Below are 23,460 nucleotides of genomic sequence, written 5' to 3'. Positions count from 1 at the left end.
TGAAAGGCATTATTTTCTGTTGGGTTTTGAGTGTTCTAGAGGATTTCGCCTTTTTAGAAACCATTTGAGTTTTGGAAATGATTGGTTGTGTTCACAGTATTAGGCCTCTGTAATTACGTCCTTATATTATTGAAATCAAATTAGCAACATCTGAAAGAAAAGATAAACTACGATTTCTTGTTTTAGGAAAAGTGGGAAACTTGCCAATTATGGCTGCATAATGCACACATGCTCGTACTGCTAAAAAAGTTATAATACGTGGAGCTGCCTCAGAAAAAAATAGGCAACCTTTATTAAAGATGCTCTATTCCAAAATCGGGGATAATCATTTTAAGGAGAAGTTGGCAAATCCATTTATTTATTTTCACGTGGAAAGCCACACTTTTGACAAACTAGAGCACTTCGTTTGTGTAAAGAAAGAAAACCTGGGTGAGGTGCTACGACTAGGTGTAATTGATTCTTATGATACTCCTTGCTTATTCTTGAATGCTAGCAGTAAGCAAGAAGTACTACAAGAGTAATTCACAACAAAATCTTTGTGAAGTGGTCCCTTTGTCAACATTTGAGCATCTTTCTAATCTTGGGCTGTGCAACTTATCCGACAGAGGGGTAGCTATCCGGGACACAGCTGGCGCAGTGGCTCCTGGGTCCGGTGGTGTGAATGGTCCATTGCATTTCACTTACAGCTGTACATTACTAAGCTGATGGATCTGGGGATAGTCGGTTTTCTTCTCTTGAATCAGGGAACACAGTACATCGTTGCTGTAAAAACTGGTAATTTTGATTCTAGTTTTAGTCTCCTTTATATTTCAGCTGATTTCTTTCTGTTGAAGCCAAAAGGAAGGTATCTGTGCATTTGTTGCATATACTCAAAGTGCCTTGGCATCACGTTTAAAAGAATAGGCTACCTGACTTCCCTTTTGTTGTATTGTATTGCGAAATGTATAGAACGCTTACTACTCCCAGGTGGGGCGCTGAAGGGCTTGCATACATGGGTGGCATGCTACACTGTCGTGGATCGGTAATTGGAAGTGTGATTACATGTGCTATTTGAAGAGTGTCGTTTTTGTTTTGATATTGTGCGCAGGAAACACACATTTCAAGCAAAATATCAAACTAAAGTTAGACTCTGAAGCCACAATCTATTTAAAGATCACCAGAACTCAACTAGACCCTCTCAGAGAAATTCAGAAATCAAATAAGCTTTTCTAAGATCATATAGGAATGTTCATATATAGAACCAACTGGTAAATGTCTGTAGCTAATAACAAATGGCATTACTCTAAAAGCTCTGATTACTTTCCCCTCCCCTAATTGTGGAGATCGAGGCAATACAGTGCAGTGTTCACAGGCTCCAACTGTCTTTTGTTTCTGAGCCTGAAATATGCCGCTTACAGAGGGAAACAAGCATTGGCATAGCCAATAGGTCTTGCCTTTGGGACCTTATAAGTATTTAATTATGCAGCACAATATGCTTGGAGCAACATCAACTGTTGCATGGCTAAACACTTATAATGTCCCAAAGACGAGACCTATGTGCTATGCCAATGCTTGTTTGTGCTGGGGTCGGGTTATTTTTAGGGCTTAGGGGTCCGGTTGTTTTAGAGCTCAAGGAGGAAGGGTTGTTTTTAGTGCTCATCGGGGTCAGGGTTGTTTTTAGGGTTCAGGGGTTTGGGGTCGGTTTTAGGGCCCTGGGTGGGTCAGGTTTTGTTTAGGGCTCTGGGGTGGGTCGGTCGCATTGAGGGCTTGGGGGCGGCGAGGGGGGGAGGGGGTAGAATTGTTTTTAGGGATCCGGGGGGTTTGGGTTGAGTTTAGGGGTCGGGGTTGTTTTTAGGGATCGGTGGATGGGGTGTGATCTTTACCACACATATCCCTTTACCAGTTGTACGTTTACCACAAAATGCATGATAAAGGTATGTGTGGTAAAGGCATGTGTGGTAAAGGAATGCTTGGTTCAGACGCATTCGTTGTTAGGGCTGCGTTGTAGAGGCATGCAGGGTTTATCCATGCGGGCCTCTGTCATACAACCGGTGGTTCCTGATCAGGGAGATGCCCTAGTGCTCCGGAGATGAAGTGTCTCGTGACTATGGACCCCACTCTATCCTGCTTGTTCATTACCTCGCGCTAGTGGTAGTGTTTGTGAGAAGCTGTAACAGCCCCACTATAATGAACGGTAGTAAGGCTTTCAGCACCAGGTGAATGACCCTCAATTCCAACAGGCTGTTGTGAAGATGAACCTCTGCAGGAGGCTTGAGTTTTCTGATCTCCACCCCACCCAGATGGCCTCCTCATCCCAGGAGGGGCGCATTAATCACCACGGTCAGCTCTGGTTGGGGCATGGAGAGCGGTCCACTGTCTCTTCAACTGCAGTTGAGCCACCCCAGCAGGATTTTTGTAGTCTCCTCAGAAACCTGGGTGGAATCTGCTAGGTTTACCTGGTGCAGAGCCCACTGAGACTTCAGGTGGTTTCACTGCAGGGTCCCATATACCACTTGGCCCGGCACCGAGGTTGAAACATTAATAATAATAATCCACATTTGTAAAGCGGAAACTACCCGTTAGGGTCTCTAGGCACTGGGGGCCGTCTGGAAGATTAAGCAAGCTATTGCCCTGAGTCACATGGTGCTGGGCTAATCTGCCGCCGGTCCCGAGATCGAACCGTGATCCCCAGATTCCGGAGTCAGTCACCCTGGCCGCGGCGCCACACCTCTCCCACATTTGGATTATAGAATGAATGCCCTGGACTCGCTGTGATGGATGGAAGGCCAAAAACTGAATTAAACTCAGGATGGCCCCAGTGAAAAGAAGCCTCTACAAATGGTTCAGGTGTGAGTTTGGTGTGTTGAAACTGAACTCCAGTGATGTCAAGAAGTTCGCCTTCATCTGGAGATGGTTTACGACTGACTGTGAAAGCCTGCCTTCAGCAGCCAGTCATCGAGGTAGGGGAATACTAAAACCCCCCAATCTCCAAAAGTGTGCTGCTATCGCTCAGCTCGGAATAATAGTTCGCCTAAAGCATGAAACAGGTGAGCAGGGTATGCTGTACGTGGCTTTACATGAATCACCTAATTGTGTTGACAAGGACAAGGTTTCACACACTTTTAGCAATGTCAGATGTTTTCCTTTGGTCTTGACATTGAGGTTGAGATGTCCTGCTACCTCAGAAGGGGTTGTAAAATATTGTTTAGCTTTTCGTTTTCGTTTTTCTCCTTTCCTCTGCAGCACGGTTTTGGGTGATAATGTACTGCCTCCTTCTTTTCCGTTTTACTCGAAATGCTCTGCCATCCAAATTGAGAGATGATATTCTTTGTATGCCTTTTTGATGGGGTTACATTGCCTTAATTTGTTTGACCTTTTCCCTGTGACATGTGTTCAATAAACAGATTTGAAACAAAAGTGTTATGCAGCTACCATCATTAAATTTGTGAACACCTGAGGGGCACTGGTAAGAGTGAAGGGGAGCAGCAAGGCAAATTGAAAATTATCCTTGCCCACCTTAAACCGCATGTATCCCCTGTGGAACTGCATGACAGGCACATGAAACCAGGCATCCTGCAGGTCCAGAGACTCCATCTGAATCCGTGCATAGCTGTCCACTACCTCTCTTGACTCTGACGGCTATGCTGTTGGTCGCGGTGACTTTGGCTCACTGTGTGAATGACCTCCAAGCACTCTCAGTGCAGCCACCTTACACCACCATTTACCCCAGATAAAATGGAGTTGACTACCAGCCTTACCTCTTAAAAGAAGCAGAAAAACGTTATTGGCTGGACCCCAAAAAAGTTTTAAGCTTTTACATCGATCGCACCAAAGACCAATGGATAATTAGCTCTTTGTGAGGTTCTCTGGGGCAAAGAAGGGCAAGGCGTTGCAGAATAAGACACAGTTGAGGTTTACAGTTCTCTGCATTAAGATCTGCTGTGCACTGACCAGGAGGCAGCCTCTGGAGGAACTGCGGCCCCACTCCACCAGGTTCAAGGCTGCTACCACTGCGCTGGCATGTGAAGAGCCTACTCTTGAAATCTGTCAGAGTGCGACATGGTCATTTGTACACACGTTCACAAGGCACTACTGTCTTGACAGCCAGGTCTGACTGGTTGGCATTTTGTCTGTTCGGTCCTGTAGGACTATTTGATTTGAGATATTCCACAATCCACCACCTTGGGATGTCCTGCTTTGGTACCTGTTCTAAACATGAAGAATCTGTTGTTAGAAGCATCAATCAAAAGAACAAGTTACTTACCTTGTAGTGTAGTTCCTATATTCCCAATAGGCTCTGCGCATTGGAATAATATATCCTTTAGATTAGATGTAGGACTAAGGTCGTAGGTCTCTGTCGAATATATTAAACTTAATAGTGAGTGCCAGCTAGCTCAGAGGCCACTAGAAACTTTCTTGAATTCACAAGAAGGGATTAGTTTCTGGCAGCCGCATAAACATGACAACTTTGTTTCCCAAGAATAAGAAATATATCTCTAGAGTCGCGGAAACAATAGATAAGTATTTCACTCAGTCAATCGTGCATGCTTCGTTTCAACAGAGTTGTAGAGAAATAGAGAGACAGGCGTTTTCAATAAAAAGGTTTTATTGAACAGTCTTCTTTCTCATGCAAGAGAAGTGAACTGCTACAATCGTTAAGCAGGCTGCAAAGTATAATGCGTACAGCGAGAATAGTATTATAAAATAATACTGTAAAAGGATTGTATGGTTTCCAAGCCATATAAAAATACATACATAAATAACATTGACTAAAATACTAAACTGGTGCTTCTAAAAATGCCTACCCCAATGTACCTGACCTAAGTCTAGTAGACAGGAAGAAGTAAGTATTTCGTTGTTTTTGCCAAGAATCTACCAAAGGTTTCTCTAGGTTCTAATCAGCTCCATACCTTGGTTTAGAATGAAGGAGGTCTGGTATCTCTGTCTCAGGACTCAATTTCCCAACACCCCGCAAGGGGAGCTTGGAAACACTGGAGCTGGATTCTCGGCAAGAGAAAGGCAGCCTCTTGATCAGTGCGTCAGCTGGAGAGTCGGCTTCCTTCGGCACTTGCTGTAGTGAGCTGCTTCAGGCAAGTAGGTCTTCGAACGGCTCCGAACTACCGTAGTTTGCCATAGCAAGTGAAGGTATATTTATACCTTGAAGGTGTTTAGGAATGCCATAGATTGATGTAAAGTAGGGCATAATAACGTCAGGAAAGAACCCCTAGGGAATAGTTGTTCTTTGCAAAGTACATGAGTTCTTGGACAAATCAATATTCAAGCAAGGGGAAGTTCCCTAACTGCTTAAGCCGATTTTCCAAGAAATCGTTGTGACGTTTGGTACGGGCAGAAGTAGCCATGCCTGTATTTGGTCTGCATGGGCTATGTCTAAATAAGGGATTAATTTCTATGCCTATATAAGGGCAATAGGAATTGTACTTATATAAGGGCATGAATCGAGAGAATTCACTCGGAGCCTAAAACGCCACACAACAACCTTTGGTGACTCTTTCTGGTGGATACTCCATTTAACCTCAAATCCCTCACTGCCTTCCCACCTCCTTGGTCTGTGGGATGATCTCTTTTCCCTCTATAAAGGAATCATTTTAGGAATCTGTCCACTGGTACCTCTGATTATTGGTGGGCTTTGTGTCTGAAGGATAGGACAGACTCTAGAAAGATACTGAAGTTGATGATCAGCCTTATATGACGCTTCATCGTCACTTCCAGGGGACGAGTGAAGTCATCGTGGAGCTGCACGCACCATTTACGAGTACTCAGGAGCATTGTTGTTAATATTTTAGGGATCAAGTCTGGCAACTGGCGGTATTATGAAGGTGAAGAATCTGAGGTTAGACACATATCCACTAAAAAGAGCATCTGTGAAGGTAAAGTAACTTGCTCTACTACTTTAGGCAGCAAAGAGTGACCATTAAAGATTGAACTTAGACTCTTGACATGCACTACAGCCAAACATTCTCTGGCCGAGATTCATGCTGAGGAAACCTGGACCAACTGTGACATTCCAAGGAGGTGATTGGATAAGAAAATGCTGATGTTAGAAACGGACGCAAAGCTGAGTATGCTCATCAGAATGCGTTATTGGGGAATGAAAGTGCATAAAAGAGGGAATCCACAGGAATGTCCGAAGCCACAAGTTTAGCCTCAGTTGGTAACTAATTGGGAGTGCAATATTTATCAGGTTGAAATGTGACATACGGAGGGAGGCAGACATACAGCATTTCCTATGACACACTGTCCAGGACACAATGGGCTGCAAAGCATTGTGAATTGGCATTTCCATATTTTATTACCCATTCTGCTACATAGATATTATCCATCCATCCATGCTTTCATCCACAAGAGGCATGCCACAAATGTCTCCCTCGTTCTGGAAGGTCTGCGCTTTGAATAATAGAATAGAGCGAACATTGAGCTATATTTTGTTATTATACAGCGTTGTTGTATTTCGTTCATACACAGAATGTGGCCATGCGCTGCTGTTATGTAACATTGGTTTCACTTTTTTTTCTAGCCTTTCAAGCACTCGCATAAAGTAGCCAAGTACTGCTATGCCGATAAGGTGAGTCGGGCTCTGCTATCTTCATCACCTTTTGTGAATATGGACTTGTAAAAGGGTAGTTATCTTTAACAGGTTGTTGAAAGTGAAATCTTGGACAGCGACAGCGAAGTATGCGATTCCAAAATAACAATTCCTGGTTTCCCCTTCCCCCCAAAAAGCGGATGCCCAGATATAAACACAGTAGAAATCCCCGTCTGCCAGTACCCAAGCTTGCTGAAACAAGGTAACCGTAGGACTCACTCATTCTCATACAGTTGTTCAGGCGGTAGACCCAAGAAAAGAGCTTTTAAACAGAAAGTTCCAGTTATGAGCTATGGCAGCACAGGGGTGACCATTCCTCCTCAGAGATTCACCTAGGTCTGTGAGCTGGTGGTGAGGGTGGGACATCTGGTGAGAAGAATACAATTCTGACTAGTACCTGTTTATGCGATACCTGAATAAAATGTGGTGGTAGAAGTTCAGTCAGTTTACGAACTGTGATACATGAGCACAAACTATAATGTTACATATTAATCCTTCACCACTTTGTGGTATCAGGGAGAAATGTATTTATTTATAAAGTTTTATATAGCGTTTGCCTTCTAACTGTGTTAAGATTTCGTTCCTGAGTACTGAGCTTCATGACTTGGGAGATATGACTGTTTGCTTATTTGCATCATTTTCAGTTTGAAGTTTATAGTTTGTAACAGTGCCATGTTTGACATGTATATGTGTCAGAGTGATGTGAATGGCATAGTGGAGAGTGTACCCCTTGCTTTGCTGGTAGTCCCACTGTTGAATGTGACCCTTTTTGTATCCCCTGGTGCTTTAGGACTCCATAATAAACTTATGGTGAGTCCCCATGCAATACCCTGGAGCTCTATTTCCTTGTTATATGTACAGCAACATGATGGAAGCTCCTCAATTGACTAAAGTGGACACTTGCGAAGATTCTGTGCAAACGGTGGCAAAACCATCCCCCTTCTGAAATGCAGGGAAGCTGTTGAGTACTAAGCAAGGGTCCATCCTGTCGCTATGTTGTTGGAGTATGTTTAGCAGGATGTGGCATAACACTATAATCAGCAATGTAATTGATTATTCTTCAGCAAATGTCTGATAGCAGTGAACACTTTCAATACAATTCTTCTTTCAGGACTTGCTAAACAAAGCGATTGGAGCAGCTTTGGCTGCGCGGAAGGAGTGGGACCTGAAGCCTGTCCAGGATCGCGCACAGATCTTCCTAAAAGCAGCAGACCTACTGAGTGGTCCCCGGAGAGCTGAAGTGTTAGCCAAGACCATGGTCGGGCAGGTAGGAGGTTGCCACTCTGTGTATCCAAGTTCTTTTTGAAGCCTTGGTATTGCCCTTGTTGAAGCATAATATGTGCTGGTCACTTTTTTAAGAGGAGTTACTGTTTATTTTTTTTAGGAGCATTGCTAGTTAAGCTTAAGTAGGAAAACTAGACACTAAAAGCTGGTTTCTACTCACTCTGCTTCTATAGACCCATAACTACTCTGAAACTTGCTAAACCATGTTTTCATAGATACTTCAGGAATGATCACAGCAAATCTTTGTCAGACCCTTGTAGGTTGCTGATTTTCATGCCTGCTGGAACAGAGATATTTTAACATGGACAAGGGAACCCAAAAGGTAAGCAAGGACCTGAGGTGTCAGTATTTTATGTGAACAATGGTCCTTGTTAAGGAGCTAGTGTAGGTATACAATCAATATAGACTAGAATCAGAACTATATAAGTATTGTCCAGCCGGACAGTAACTGTAATGAATGATCAAGTAGGCATCCCATTCTGATTAGTTATCAAATAAAGAGACGGGCGCTGGAAGCAGGAATCACAAGAACAGGATTTATTACTCATGAGGAGAGCCTGTCATTTCGGACACGAAACAGTGTCTTTCGGGAGGTGCTCTAACAAGTTCTCTGAGACATCGCCTTTTATACCTTACAAAACATTCCTTATTACAATAACGACATTGTGAAACAAGGAAAAGACATCCCCGTAATCCTCGTGTCAATCCTACCCCACATATACCCACAATAGAGGCCCTTGACCTGCTGATAAGAGGAGGGGGTAATCACGCAGCTGAGTGTTCCGCCGATTCTTAGGATATGTGCGCCTGATCGTACCCCAGGGGGTGGGGAGGCCAGGGTCAATAGTGGGTCCTTTGAAGAGGAGTGACTCCATACAATAAGGGGCAGTAAACAGTATCTCCCAGCTAGGGCGATGGCCTCGGACCTGTGTGGACAGTCAATCATGGAGGGAGGATTTACCAACAGAGGGGTCATTCATGAAAGGAAAGGAGGTGTTGGTCAGGCGCGGCCGTGACTCCCAAGGACAGAGTTGCACAGAGAGAGAGAGATCTTATGACCCGTGTATGAGAGAGCGGGGGCAGTCCGGTACAGCTGGGGAGGGTTATGTCAGCTGAGGCGAAGGATGCTTCTTCAAGAGGAAATGGGGGGTTTTGCGTGGGTCAAGCAGGAGGGTTGCTTTTCAGAGCAGGGTCGCGCAGAGGGAGAGGGTTTCATGGTCTATGCATGTGAGAGGGGGGGGTTCAAATACGCGCAGGAGGGAAGCCGGGGATTTCAATGAGCGGGCAAAAGGCCATGGTGCCTAAAATGGCTATCAGGTACATGTGGGCACGGGCTTTTACTGGCGGAGTGGTGCGGTTAACGTACAGGAAAGGGAATGGAAAAGACAAATGAACGCCGCTTATGTACATCAATTTCGTGATTTTCCGCTTTTTACATAACAAAGTTCATTTCCTAATTGATGGGTGTACATATAAACAGGTGTGGTTGAAGAATTAGCATTTGTCAATACTAACATATGGCATATAATCATGAGCAGTCGATGCGATTGGCAGAATGCAGCACATAGGAAATTGCATTTGCAAACGTACTACACAGCATAAATGCTTCTGACTTTCTCCGACCAATGAACATTTTGACCAAGTAGTTGAGGGAGGAATTCAGTCCAACAAGATCTCTTCGTCACAGTGTCTTTTTAGCAGTGAGCCATCACTGGTAGGCTCTAGTCCGTGTCTTTTCGTTGGCGCTGTTGAGCACCGGCGGTGGAGCTATAGGTCCAGCTCGGATTTAACCTTTCGCGTTGCAAGGTGCGGTCTGTCCTCTGCTGTTAGACCACAGTCCTGTTCCCTAACCAATCATTTTAGTGGCGCCTTATGCTCGGCACCTATATTTCCGTGGCGTAACCCCATTTCCACCTAAATGCTGTTCTTCCTTTCGGCAAAAAGTCACGTGAAAAAGAGGGTATGGTTCAATAGTCGGTGGGAGAGAGAAGGCGGAGTGGGGTCAGATTTCCTGGGACACACCAAAGAGACCAAGGGAGCAAAGGATAACAAGCAAACAGGCCCATCAATCGGGCTTGAAAAGGGGGACGGAGGCTTCAGGCACACGTGGGTAGGCGGACAGAGAGCTTCAGGACAGCCTTTCATCCTTTCGTTTACCGCATTGGAGAGTGCTGCCTCGTCCCGTATTTCTGTTGTGCTGCGGCTCCACCTTTGGTCGAGGTCGCATGTGTCCCATGATCTGCAGCCAGGCTGTGTGTCACGTCTGACCCTTCTCCTCCGATGGTCGTATATCTTTGAATGGGTAAAAACAAGTTTTAGAGAACTGGCAGGAGAAGACATTTTTACATTTGAATTCCTCTCGCAATCCTAGTACCTGGGGGTTATGCTCATTGGTCATAGTCAGAAGTCTATTACCATGAAGTAAGTATGTGGGTATTTCTACTGTGTTCGCACCAAGTCTAATCGGCGTTCATTCATGACACATATGGACAGAGGTCAGACTCCTGTCACTTGCGTATTTCATCAAAAAACTCCAAAATTGGCAACATTCAGGGGAGACTCGTCCTTCTAACCCGAGCCGTAACAGTTTTACATTTCCCTTTAGAGCTGGCTAACTCTTTCAAACAGAGCGGGGGTGCAATCATCGAAAGACAGGGTTCAGTTACTCATGGTCATCAGTTTATACGTCGGGGTCAGCAGCTGGGGTCAATCAAGTGGGGCGGGGACCCTTCGGGCATTCGTGCTTGAGTGCAAAGGGGTGGGGCAATCTGGGCATTGGGGGTCAATCTGGACATTGGCGCTTGTCTCTAATGAACTAAAAAAATAGGATGCCATTGACATATAGTTCCCCTATAAAAGGCCAGATTAGGGGACCTTAGTCGTCTTACCTCTCCTTTCTTCCTTAGCCAATTAGAGTTCATTCATTTTGCAGAAAGGAGAGGTAGTAATATGACAAGTTACAATCTTTTTAGTTTTTGTCAATTTCGCTGAACATCTTCGTGTTCGATAAGTATCCAATCAGACTGGTGCCAGCGGGGCACAATTTTACCACAAGAAGGAAGATGGAACAGGGGGACTCTCGTAGAGAGCGAGAGTCGTCCGCAACCTAAACGAGCCATTCTGTACACGTATGACATGTAGAGAGAGAGAGGGAGAGAGAGATAGCTAGAGAGACGTGTACGGAAATAGGTCATTTAGCGCGCTCACAACACAGAACAGCAGGGGTTAGGTAGCAAGGAGACGCGAACAGAGGGGAGACATAAACCCATACAGTACATACACACAAAACTCAGACGAAGGAAGACAGTACATGTATTACATACAAAGAGATTCATGCCAAGACATAGAACAGTTATTGGCCAAAAAGATCTCTTTTTGCATGCTGCGCATCTTTAATATCCTATTTATCTACGGGCTGAGTTCTTTTTACCTTTTCCTCCTTTTTCCTTTCGCTTGCTATTTTTGCGAGCGTTCTCAATTGCTAATACTTACACCTCGGTCAGCCGGTCAGAAATTAACCTGGTCGGGCTATTGCCCATGGTTGGATCTTAAACCACTTTAGAGTTTCTTCTTTTGGTGAGAAGTTCTTCAGGCGGAGGCAACGGAGGGTATTGATCGGGAGAACAGTCGGACAGCTTAGTTATATCTGTAAGAGTGTGAGAAGGAGGTGGTACATTTTGAACATCAACAACATTCCTACTTTCCCAGACGGGTGGTGCCTAGGTAACCCTTTCCCCGGGACTTTTCCTTGTCCTTTCCCTATCTAGTTAAACGTCTAGTTGCACTATCAGGTGTGCTGGTTCGAGTCAAATTCCGTCATACAGTACTAACCCGTCAAGTTTCTATGTCAGTCCATCCTCCCAGTCGCTACGTTCTAAGGAGGAACAGTCATGTCTAAGCCTACGTCTTTAAAAACTCGTTAACATAAGTACTATGCTCAGATCCCCTTTTTCTCCTTTTGTCGGTCGTTCGATCATCGCTCTTCCATACTTCAACCGATGTTCCGACGTGACCTGCAGAAGGGAGGGGAAAGAAGGGGGTGGGGGCAGCATTCAAAACACATCAACGCGCAAAACCTGAAGAAAAGATTTTTACCTACCACATACTCGACCTATCTCCACGGGGTCCATTCTCTACCATCTCGGCGTTTTAAGCCCAGAGGGACCAGTAGTGTTAGATAGACAATCATCGATGGTCTGTGTATCTACATAAATCACTCGATCGTGGTCTTTTAGGTCATGTACAAGGGTGGTGGTCAGGTGGCATTTCTGTGGTATCGCTTAAGGGCGTCTAAAACACTTTTCCGGCTGCCTGTGACACATAATGTAGCTGCTAAGTATCGGGCCTTTTTACCCTTCAACCTTAATGAGGCTGCTTATTTTTCGCTTATGTTGGAGACAGTAGTAACATATTTCAAAACTCATTAATGCAACCACTACAATTATGCTTTCCTCTTCAAAATACCTTTAATTAGAAATGTTGGCGCACAAATACGGGCCTACAACCCAGTGGGCCGGCTACGGAGAATGAAGTCGGTGGCCATTCATTTCGTAAAGTGCAGCAGTGAAATAAAATCGTATCGAACTTTCTTAAGGGGCGAGTATAATGCTTGCCAAGAATTCAAGCTTTCAATAATATCATCTCATTGCCCCACTATTTACTCAAGACCTAACGTTTATCAATTCATTTGTCCAAATGTTCAATCAGTGCTTATTTTATACCAATTCATTGCTTCCAAACATAATTAGTACCCACCCTAAATCAGTTCATTGTCCCAGCACATAATCAATATCCATCTTATATCGCTTTCTTTTCCAAGCACATACTCAATATCCATCTTATCTACTTTCATTGTCCAAAAACTGCATACATATCTTGGAGCATCAAGGCTGAGCAATCAGAGTGCAACAAGGAGTTTGAAAGTCTCATTTTGTATCGGCGCCATTTTGGGCGAGGTCAGGCATGTCCCAGTAGAGTCGGAATGCTTCCACTGACTCGTGGCTGGACCAGAACCTGTTTTGGTAGTTCAAAAAGTTTTTCGCAATGGGGTAACAGACTAGCAATATGAACCATCAGTCAAAAGTGGGGAGGGCGGCAACAATCTTTCCTACCGGGTCATTCTGGTGTTCCACCGGAACTGAACAAATCTGTATCTTTGCAGGATTTTAGTTATTTCCACACTGAGGCTGGCGCCGGCAGGAGTGCGCCGACGTCTCGTGGCTCCATCGGAGGACGGGAGGCGGGGGGCGCCTCGTGGAGAGGTCGGCCCCCCCGGCTCTTTTAGAATCTTCAAGGTTGAGGAGCACAGGGCGTGTGCCCGTCCCGGGCAAAAAAAAAAACCCGCTTTTTGATATGGACCCTCTTCAAGCAGGAGCGTTGGGGTGTCGCTGGAAGCCTCCACCTGGAGGGAGGTGGGGGAGGCTCGTTCGCGCCGCCTCCCCCTTCCAGCGACCCCGCGCCGTTCTTCGGCTCCAGCGCTTTGGTATGGCCGTGCCAGGCGATGAAGATGGGGGGGTCGGAGGCAGCAAGACATCCCCCCCTCGTCATGTGGCGGGACTACCTGCAACTCAAGCGTTGCCGCTGGCGGGACCACCTGCAACTTTCCAGAGTTGTCCAAGACATAATTGAAAAGAGGTGTAGTTGCAGCCATTATAGCTGAAAGAAGCGCCGCCGTCCTCGCCTTGGCTCCGGTCTTCGATGAGGGCCGGATCAGGCGAGAGAGGGGAGGGGGGGGGGGGGGGGTCGGTGGCTGAGGCAAGACATCCCCCCCGTGGCCCGCAGGGCCGCAGAAGAGGGGAAAAGGAGAGACCATTACGATTTTCGGGCGGTCCGCCCTACAGCCTCCCCTTCCGATGGCGGCCAGGCCCTGCTCTGCACGCGCTGAGGCCTCGCCTTCCGGATGGGCGTAACCGCGGACCTGTTGCACTTCGGGAGTTTCCGGAATGGGGGTAGGTGTTTTATTGATTTGTATCTATTTCATGTTACCGTTATTTGGGCGTGGTGGGCAATGAGGCAGACATGTTTGGAGCAGGAATAGGCAACGGGGCCTAGCTACCTCGTGGCTGTCTTGCCGTCAAGCTTTCGCCATTTTATATTTCTTATTACGAACTATTCCTAATGTTTCTTATTTTTAGTGAAGTCGAAAGCTCATCAGGGGGTTACTGACTTAGCCCGATTTCTTTTATTTTTCCTTATTTTCCTTAGCGTGTTTCAAGCTAAAGTTTCTGCTAACATGGCACGGTGATCACTTCATATTTTTATGTGTCCTCTTCATTAGGGGTACTCCTGGACGGACCAGACGAGTTACCTCCAATAAATGGTCCGGGGTGGAACTAGATTATCGATCAGTGGGGAACACATGTCCCTTCATTAGGGTATCATCCTGGACGGACCAAATGATGTACCTCCAATTACTAGGGTAGCCTCCTGGACGGACCAGATGACCCACCTCCAATAAATGGTCAATGAGTGGGGAGCATATGTCCCTCCATTAGGGCAGCCTCCTGGGCGGACCAGGTGAGCTACCCCCAATAAATAGTCAATCAGTGGGGAGTGGGTAGGCCTGACGAATCATAAAGGGGCATAACCTACCCTTTACTACTTGCAAAGACTAGACAGAATATTTCTATTCCACGTTATTTGCAAACAGAAAATACCTCAAACGAACAATTCCTTGGACAACAATGTCCAGTCAATCAATCAATCAGTGGGGAGAAAAACAGGCATGACGGATTACAACGGGGACAAACGTCTGCATTACCTGCCCTTCGCTATCTGCAAAGGGAGACAGAATATTCCTATTCGTCTCTGTTTGTGGACAGGGAAGATCTCAAAGAGCAACAATCGATTATTAATCGATATCAAACAATCAGTGGGGAGAAAGGTAGGCATGACGGATTACAACGGGGACAAAAGTCTGCATTACCTACCCTTCTCTATCTGCAAAGAGAGACGAACGTTCCTATTCGCCGCTGTTTGCAAACAGAGAATGTCTTGTCTCAAGAAGAGAACCAATATTTCAAGTAGCAACCAAAGCTAAATGAACCAATAAACAAACAATATCAGTATTCAAATACCGATTCCAATACAATCAATCAATCAGATGGATAAAACCATCCTACCAATCAGGCGTAAAAACGCCCTACTTAATCTTACCCGGACTGGACCATATGGACAGTTCTTTGTCTTCCTCCTCCAGCGCCTGATCGTTCTCTTACTCTATGCAGCATTCCTGTGGGATTCCAGTCAGGACAATAGGTCGCTCGAGAGAGGTCCGTTCAGAATCGGTGAAGTTCTTTCAATCGGCAGCCGGACGAGGGCCCTCTCAAGGCAGGTATACTCCAATCATTTAGATGTTCACCTCATCGTCTGGATCTCTCTTACTGGACCTTATGTCACTGATGGACCCCGCGTTGGGACGCCAATTGTAGAAAATGAGCCCATATTACTATCGATGCCCGGGCTGCTGGCGCAAGTCGCCTCTTAGTTCCCATTCTGATTAGTTATCAAATAAAGAGACGGGCGCTGGAAGCAGGAATCATAAGAACAGGATTTATTACTCATGAGGAGAGCCTGTCATTTCGGACACGAAACACAGTGTCTTTCGGGAGGTGCTCTAACAAGTTCTCTGAGACATCGCCTTTTATACCTTACAAAACATTCCTTATTACAATAACGACATTGTGAAACAAGGAAAAGACATCCCCGTAATCCTCGTGTCAATCCTACCCCACATATACCCACAATAGAGGCCCTTGACCTGCTGATAAGAGGAGGGGGTAATCACGCAGCTGAGTGTTCCGCCGATTCTTAGGATATGTGCGTCTGATCGTACCCCAGGGGGTGGGGAGGCCAGGGTCAATAGTGGGTCCTTTGAAGAGGAGTGACTCCATACAATAAGGGGCAGTAAACAGTATCTCCCAGCTAGGGCGATGGCCTCGGACCTGTGTGGACAGTCAATCATGGAGGGAGGATTTACCAACAGAGGGGTCATTCATGAAAGGAAAGGAGGTGTTGGTCAGGCGCGGCCGTGACTCCCAAGGACAGAGTTGCACAGAGAGAGAGAGATCTTATGACCCGTGTATGAGAGAGCGGGGGCAGTCAGGTACAGCTGGGGAGGGTTATGTCAGCTGAGGCGAAGGATGCTTCTTCAAGAGGAAATGGGGGGTTTTGCGTGGGTCAAGCAGGAGGGTTGCTTTTCAGAGCAGGGTCGCGCAGAGGGAGAGGGTTTCATGGTCTATGCATGTGAGAGGGGGGGGTTCAAATACGCGCAGGAGGGAAGCCGGGGATTCCAATGAGCGGGCAAAAGGCCATGGTGCCTAAAATGGCTATCAGGTACATGTGGGCACGGGCTTTTACTGGCGGAGTGGTGCGGTTAACGTACAGGGAAGGGAATGGGAAAAGACAAATGAACGGCGCTTATGTACATCAATTTCGTGATTTTCCACAAATGTGCCTTCTTTGTTTTGCTGCTCATACACTGCACTTCCTCCCTGTCTCTCCTATGAAGAGGGGCTGATTTATGAAAGATTGTTTTAAATTGCACAGCTCTTGATTTTCTAAATTTGCAGTCTTTGAAATTTTACAAATCTGACTCACAATGTAGTTAAGGTACATTACGAGTTGCAAAGGTGTTTGCGATGAACAATGTATCTGTTGCAATTCCTTACAAATCAGTAGGAAAATGTGGTGTGAAATGGCCATCTCTCCTCCATAGAGATTTGCAGTGGGAAGTGTCTTTAGTTTGTTACCGTAGTTGCGATCGCTCATTGATACCATATGGGCACCAGAAAAGTGGTGGTATCCGTTTGCAAAGTGGAAGATGTCTGTGAATGTTAGCTAAGGGCACTGGAAGAGCAGATGGTGGCTCAGGAGACTCTAACATGTTTTCCGTAATGCCATTCACATCAAGCCAAATTGTATTTTATAAACCACAGATCTTTTCTATTCAAGTGACAGGGTGGCAGTTTAGGCATGTTGCAAACGTCAATGCAGCAATGAAAGTCTGCAGTCCTTCGCAGACCGCCATACCTGCATTTTGAGTGATTTGGTAAGATGCTTTTGAAATAGTTCACCAACCAATGAATTAATTTTACTTTGTATTTCCAACTTTAGGGAAAAACTGTGATCCAAGCTGAAATTGACGCTGCAGCAGAGCTAATTGACTTCTTCCGGTTCAATGCCAAGTATGCCCTGGAGCTGCAGCATGACCAGCCAATCAGTGTGCCCGTCAGCACCAACACAATGGTCTACAGAGGGCTTGAGGTATGTGTAACTAACATCTGCAAAAAAAATATCCAGTTTTCAAAAAGTAAACCGGACTATTGTAAGAACAATTCTCTTTTCAAACAGTAAGACATGCGTGTGACCGACTTGCCGAACTGATCCTTCTCTTCCTCGACCGATGCTGTCTTTTAGTTGCCAGAGACTGTGATGTTCGACCATCAGGTACTTTACATCCTCATGTTTGCTCACCTCTCTAGAGACAGTTTATTTAATCTTAAGGGAGGCAAGTCTCAAGGAGTCTGCAGTAGGACAGTGCTCATTATTGGAGAAGGTTATCTGATGAAGCCCCTTTTAACTTTTTAGTACAGCATATGACAATTTCTCTCAAATCAGACACTCTCTTGCCCACAGTGAGAAGTATATATTTGTATTTTTTTGTTTTTAATAAATAGTTTTCACATGAAAACAAAAGCATACCATCAGCAGGTGTCTGTATGTTGCCTCTAGTAGTGTACCCTACTGGTTAATATAATAGCCAGATAAGTTGATCATTGAATCCCTTTCCCAATAATTGAACAAAACGTTAATAATGGGAAAGTCTCTACTGCAACTCTTTCCAACGTGAGTCATTCAGAATAAATAAGGTTGCACCAGTTTCGACCGATAATGAACATCCGGCCACTAAAAATACATGATAAATATTGAGAATCTGAGATGCTTTTTCTTGACTACCTAAACTAAAGATTTCAACATAGCTTGTTTGTTTTCCTCCTGTAGAAAGGAGCCCAAAATAACAAGTTACTGCACCCAGTTTAATACTGCTCATTTTTCCTGCCATGCAATGATGGAAGACTTAGTCTTTCTTACCAGGATTCAAATTTGTTACCTGATTAATATGTTTCTGCTATGAGCATTCAGCTCACTGAGCCATCCTGCCAGCTATATATCATCTTCAAATCCTTAGCCGCAAGAATGAGGTCTAATGCAATAAAGACATAAAATGAGATGTACCGCCATTTTAATAGCCTTGGACATCACCCTAAGATGCAAAGTAATTTATTGCCATTTATGAAAACAATCTATAACTCAAAAGGCTTTTTGTATATTATTTGTCATATTTTGGTAAACATAATTTAACATCTGAATCTCCAGTTACTTTAAACCTTCCTTAGTTCACTTAAGATGTTGCACTCTAAAATGTTCCTTAAAACCACTGTAACAGAACAAGAACCTCAAATTTCCCAGCTAACCCAAAATCACAAAATTTCCCCATGCTTATTCAACAAAAAAAGAGCGGTCCATTTGTAACCCCTGGATTAGATATCAAAATAATCTTATTAGCAGAGTAGAGTGTTTTTCTAAATTGCTCTTTACCTCTGTAGCTCACCGAAATATCAGGATTTGTGCAAGAAGTCACAATACCAGATTCAGGAGGACCTTAAAGTAAATACAGGTACAGCGGGCATCCTTTGGGAGTTCCCAGCTCCGGACAGAAATGTTCTGATTCATCGCCACTAGTCGAGCTAGCTACCTTCCCATCTTTGTGTTATGCCTTAAAACTCCCTTTCCACCACTCCTTGCCAAAAGATAAATATATTCAAATATTCCTCCTTCATTATTCTTTCAAAGGCCATCTCGGCATCAGCAACTATAGCAGCTGTATCTCTGGATCTTCTTTTCACACTGTTAACAGACTTAGAACCTCCAGTATATCATTCCAAATCGTTTTTGAAAATTCTGCTTAAAAAGAGCGGATAAGATTGGAAATTATCTAGTCAGTCCTTTGCAAAAACAAGTCAGTAAAAAAAATGGAATTCACATTAAGCATTGATATCAGGCCATAATTTGCACACGACGAGCCCCCCCTGTTTTGGGTATTAAAATAATAATCCCAGATCCTGACGTTTCTGCTGAATCAAGTGTCTTAATATAAATACCACATAATAAAGGAGAAAATATGTCCTCAAATACTTTCCTAAAATTGCTCAGAAATACACACCTAAATCAAAGTCTTCCGAGTCTTTTCTGGACGTTAAGAAGCAAATGGTTTTAAACGTAAATTTTCTAAGTACAACAATATTAGGTGGCTGTGCTGTTATACATGGGACACGTCATCACACAACTCCCTCATTCAAAAACACATCGCAAAATAAGTAACCGGGTAAAATAAATTGAACATTAAGCACTAAGGCAAGACATCAAGTTGCCCCTTAAAATAGACTTGAAAGAGGAAAAGTACATTGCCCTGAGCATTGGTGAGCATTTCTACAGTGGAAATTACCTGATGTGGCAATTGTTGTTTAGCTGCATCAGAAAATACATGCAATACGTTTGAGAGAGATCCTAATAAGAGGATTATTATCCCCAAATCATATTATATTTAGTCACTGTTTCGGTGCAGTGGGAGTGTCTGACAATTGTGATATGGGATAAATTTAGATGTCTTGAAATGAATTAACATCTTGAATTTCGAAAAGAAAATACTAGTCATACAGGCACCTCAACATTCCATACCATTTCCTAGTATTTTGTTGTTTTTATACCTATGGGAGGGACAAAACTTAAGAAGCTGGTGCTCCATTAGTATTTTAATAATTTATATGGCCTTTTACTCAGTATCAGCTATTTCCTGGTTGATAGATGCTGGTTGTGGTATAATGGCTGTTTTACACATTCCGCGTTCCAGGGTCTCCCAGGGCACTTTAGCGCAAATGGCAGATGCATCTATCTATACCCAAATGTGAGCAGGGTGTGGAATGCTAAAAGGCTGCCAGTTTCGCATTGCTTCTACCAGCGTCTTGCTTTTCCTGCAAGTTAAATCAACACCAAAACTACTTTAAATCACTGGGAATCCCTATTATGCCATCAGAGCTGTTCAATTATTTTCCACCCAAGCTTTCTTTCGTTTCTCAATGGGTTGATTGGATCAGCTCGTATCACATATATTTATTAATCCATTGAATAGTGAGGTAAAGCTTAGGATATCACAAATGGCAGAAGTGTCAGACTTAATATATCACTCAGCTGTAGAATGAAACTGAAAAAGGATTATTTAAATGTAGGTGTAAGTGTCCTGCTCCTCAGCAGAGCTGCATGAGAGTTCTGGACTGTGTTATTTCAGCAGGTCTTCACCTAGCCAAGGAGTGCAGCCCGTGAGCGTTGAAGATAAGGATTTTAATTATTGCTTCCATAACCTGAAGTAAGTTCCTGCCATAAACGTCTCCTTAACTCTTAGTGGGCCTGGTAATTCTAATATGGCTCTCACCACTGTGTGGACCTACCGTGGTGGACTCAAAAGTTAAACTTGATGTAAGGCAGCACAAAGCGGGCATACGCCCCTTCATAGCCACATTATTCACTCATTCTGGTGTCATCTACGACCGAAAGTCACCAACCCGGTGTCCTATTCCTTTTACATCTTAGCTTTGTGGCTCCTCCATCAGGCTGTACCAGTAATCCCTATGAAAAATGAACTCAACAATACAGCAGTTTCACAAAAGTTCCCTGCCCTTAAATACAGGTATTGCTATTGGAAGGCTTCACTTCACCTTGCAGACGTGAGGCTAACAATCCGACTAACAACAGTAAACAATCAATTGGAAGAAAGTAGAGAAATAAAACAAGATAAAACGTGAGAAATCTGACCTCTGAGTCACACTTCCACTCAGGCATCCTACTCCTTCCCCATCAGGAAACATGACTACGAACCTCCCAGGTAAACGTCAATGGTAAACTACAATAACAATAGGCTTTGATCTTCATTTGTTTAAGACCTCTGGCAAGAGGTAGAATGTACCGATGGGGGGAGGTAAAAAAGGACCAAGTACCTCCAGGTTTCCTTCATGCCTAAAATAGTGCTTCATCAGGAATACATGAAGTGAGCAGCAGGTTTTAAATTACCGTCATGTTTGATTGCCACCAAGTAGTTACCTCAAGAGTGTGAGAAGTTAGCCTGGCATACTAGTTCTAGTGGGCACCTTGTACCAGTCTAATCGACCCTTATTGTTGGTGGTTGTAAAGTCAACCTTCTAGAAAGCTATCCTAGTGGTAGCATTACCCAGCAGTCTTCAGGCTAAGACCTCAGTAGGCGAGTTCAGCAAGTTGTTTTACCATATATAATCCCTTGAATACCAAATGAAAGGACACCTCACAAGGTATATATCAAATATATATGTATTTAATCTAAACACAACCCCTCTGCCCTCTTTGAGGTCCGAGTTAAAAATACAATACAAGTCACACAGGTAAAACACAATAAGTTGCACAGTATACGTTTTGCCCTAGGGGCCTCACTAACCATATACTAAGAAAGTGGTATAAGTACCACGTGAGAGTTAGAAAGCAGGCCTAGGGCCTGTAGAATCGCTGGGGATACACTAAGCAACCAAAGGTTAAGAAGTAGGTGACCCACGGGAGTCGCGTGTAGTGTCTAAACACAGGCGCAGGTTCCCATTGACATTCTATGACGTTCGTAAAAGTTACAAAGTTACATTTTAAGAACACTCCTGGATGGACTAGGACGGAACCCTTTTAGACTTAGACACTAGGAGGGCCAAAACCCTCGAGACTACCAGAGTACTCGTGTTACCTCACCCACGGAAGCCAGTGCATAGGTGTCTTTTGATGTCTGGTTTCGTCATTTTCCATGGAGAGCTGCAAAGAAGTGCTGCAGGCGACCAGAGAAAAAGTGTCCGGGTGGATCCAAGGGTGGATCGGAGATGTGAAGAACCTAAAAGCAGAGGGGACAGAGTCTGGGTCACTAGCCAGTGACCAGGAAGGAACCAGGCGATGCCGGGTGCTTTAAGGTGAAGAAGGTGAGTTTGTCTCTTCAGCCACGAGGTCCAGGAGGCATCGACGATGACCAGGAGCTAGATTCGAGCTGTCCCACGATGGATCTAGATGACTGCAGCGTTGGTATCCGGATTGGACCCAACAAGCCTTGGCAACCGCAACCCACGCAGGGATGTCGAGATTGGCTCTGTTGCAGACCAGCAAGGTCTGTGGCGCTTATCCTTTGCAGGGAAGCTATGGCAAGCCTAGAGCAATCAGGATCGCAAGTTAGATTCAAGATGGCGTCTTCAGGGGGCTCACTAGCCAACGGGCAAGGAACCGGGAAGACGCGCCAAGCACAAATGTAAAGGCGGGGTCCACGGGACACTCGCGGAGTGTGGGGAGCAGGGCTTTGGGACAAATGATGCTCGGGGCTTCTCGTACCCCAAAGCGCAACTTACCGAGGCTTCAGAAAAGGAGTGCAGGTAGCAAAATGCAGGATGTCCAAGATGTCCAGTCCCACGTCTCTCGTGTCCGCCACGGGTCTCGGCTTTGCTGTGGATGTGGGTCGGGGGTCAGAGAAGTCTGGAAGTCTTGAAACTGCAGACCGGCAAAGTTGCTGTTGGTGCCTGTTTGAACAGGGTGGTCACTCCTTGACCACAAGGCAGATATCTTCCATCTTCCAGTCAGAATGGAACGTCGAAGGTCCAGGATATGTCTTTCAAAGATTCGTCCAGGGTAATCTAAAGTCCTAGGGACACAGCTCCTATACTTATACTAAGGATGGGGGTTGGATTACCTGACTAGGTTCCTCCTATGGGTGGACCTGAGAAGGGGGTGGTTACACCCCTTTCCCCAGTTACGCGCCAGAGCCGGGGCTGGAGTGCCCCAGCAACTGGTTTGAACCGGGCTATACATGGAGCACCTTGTGTGCCCCAGGCAGTGTCTAGATGCATTCACTGAATTCAGCCCTCCCTGCCCCAATACACAAAACCCCTGTCTGGGTAGGTGCTGGCACCTCCCTGGACAGGAAACCTATTGTCCTGGCCGCCCTTGCTGGAGTGTCCCCCATGGATGCTGTGGCAGCAGCATCCATTTTGCGATGCTGAGGGTCTGTTTAACTTTAACCGGGTAAAGCAGTAACATACATGTCTTTTCCCTCTAGAAGGGTGGAATGCTACCCCCGCCTCCAGATTTGGCGGCGGGGAGGGGTAGTATTCCAAAGTGTTTGACACCTTACACAACGTGTTTTGATAATGCCAAACCAAAGTTAGCATTAACCACGAGGATTATAATACACTTAAGAGTATATGGTATGGCTATATCATAGAACAGCTATAAGGAGATGGTTCTGAAGGGGGCGGGGGGGGGGGCTCAGCTCATGCTAGGGCACCCTCTCACATAAAACCAAGCACTGTGCCTCCAGGATTGTCGAGGCCTACCATAGGAGTGGCTTATAAGTGTATATGTGTCTATATATAAAGGTAGATATAATGGTAGATATAGGTATACTATATCTAAGTAAGGGGTGTTTACACCACCTTACTCAGGCTGTGTGAACAGACCTGTGGTGTCAGTTTGGAAGGCAACTCAGGGGT

General features: G+C 45.0%; 1 protein-coding gene across 1 annotated transcript in view; it reads left to right on the top strand.

The window, feature by feature from the left end:
• The window catches only part of ALDH4A1 (aldehyde dehydrogenase 4 family member A1), a 275,101-nt gene that overhangs the window by 62,925 nt on the left and 188,716 nt on the right, over window positions 1-23,460 (top strand). Inside the window, exons 4-6 of the mRNA XM_086921700.1 lie at window positions 6,515-6,562; window positions 7,695-7,850; window positions 16,982-17,131. Coding sequence (XP_086777826.1) covers window positions 6,515-6,562; window positions 7,695-7,850; window positions 16,982-17,131 — 354 coding nt within the window. The remainder of the gene's footprint in view (window positions 1-6,514; window positions 6,563-7,694; window positions 7,851-16,981; window positions 17,132-23,460) is intronic.

This window comes from Lissotriton vulgaris, chromosome 5, assembly GCF_964263255.1.
Source record: "Lissotriton vulgaris chromosome 5, aLisVul1.2, whole genome shotgun sequence".
NCBI classification, from domain to species: Eukaryota; Metazoa; Chordata; class Amphibia; order Caudata; family Salamandridae; genus Lissotriton; species Lissotriton vulgaris.
Note: the sequence above shows the minus strand (reverse complement) of the source record. Positions and strands in the feature narration are given on the sequence as shown.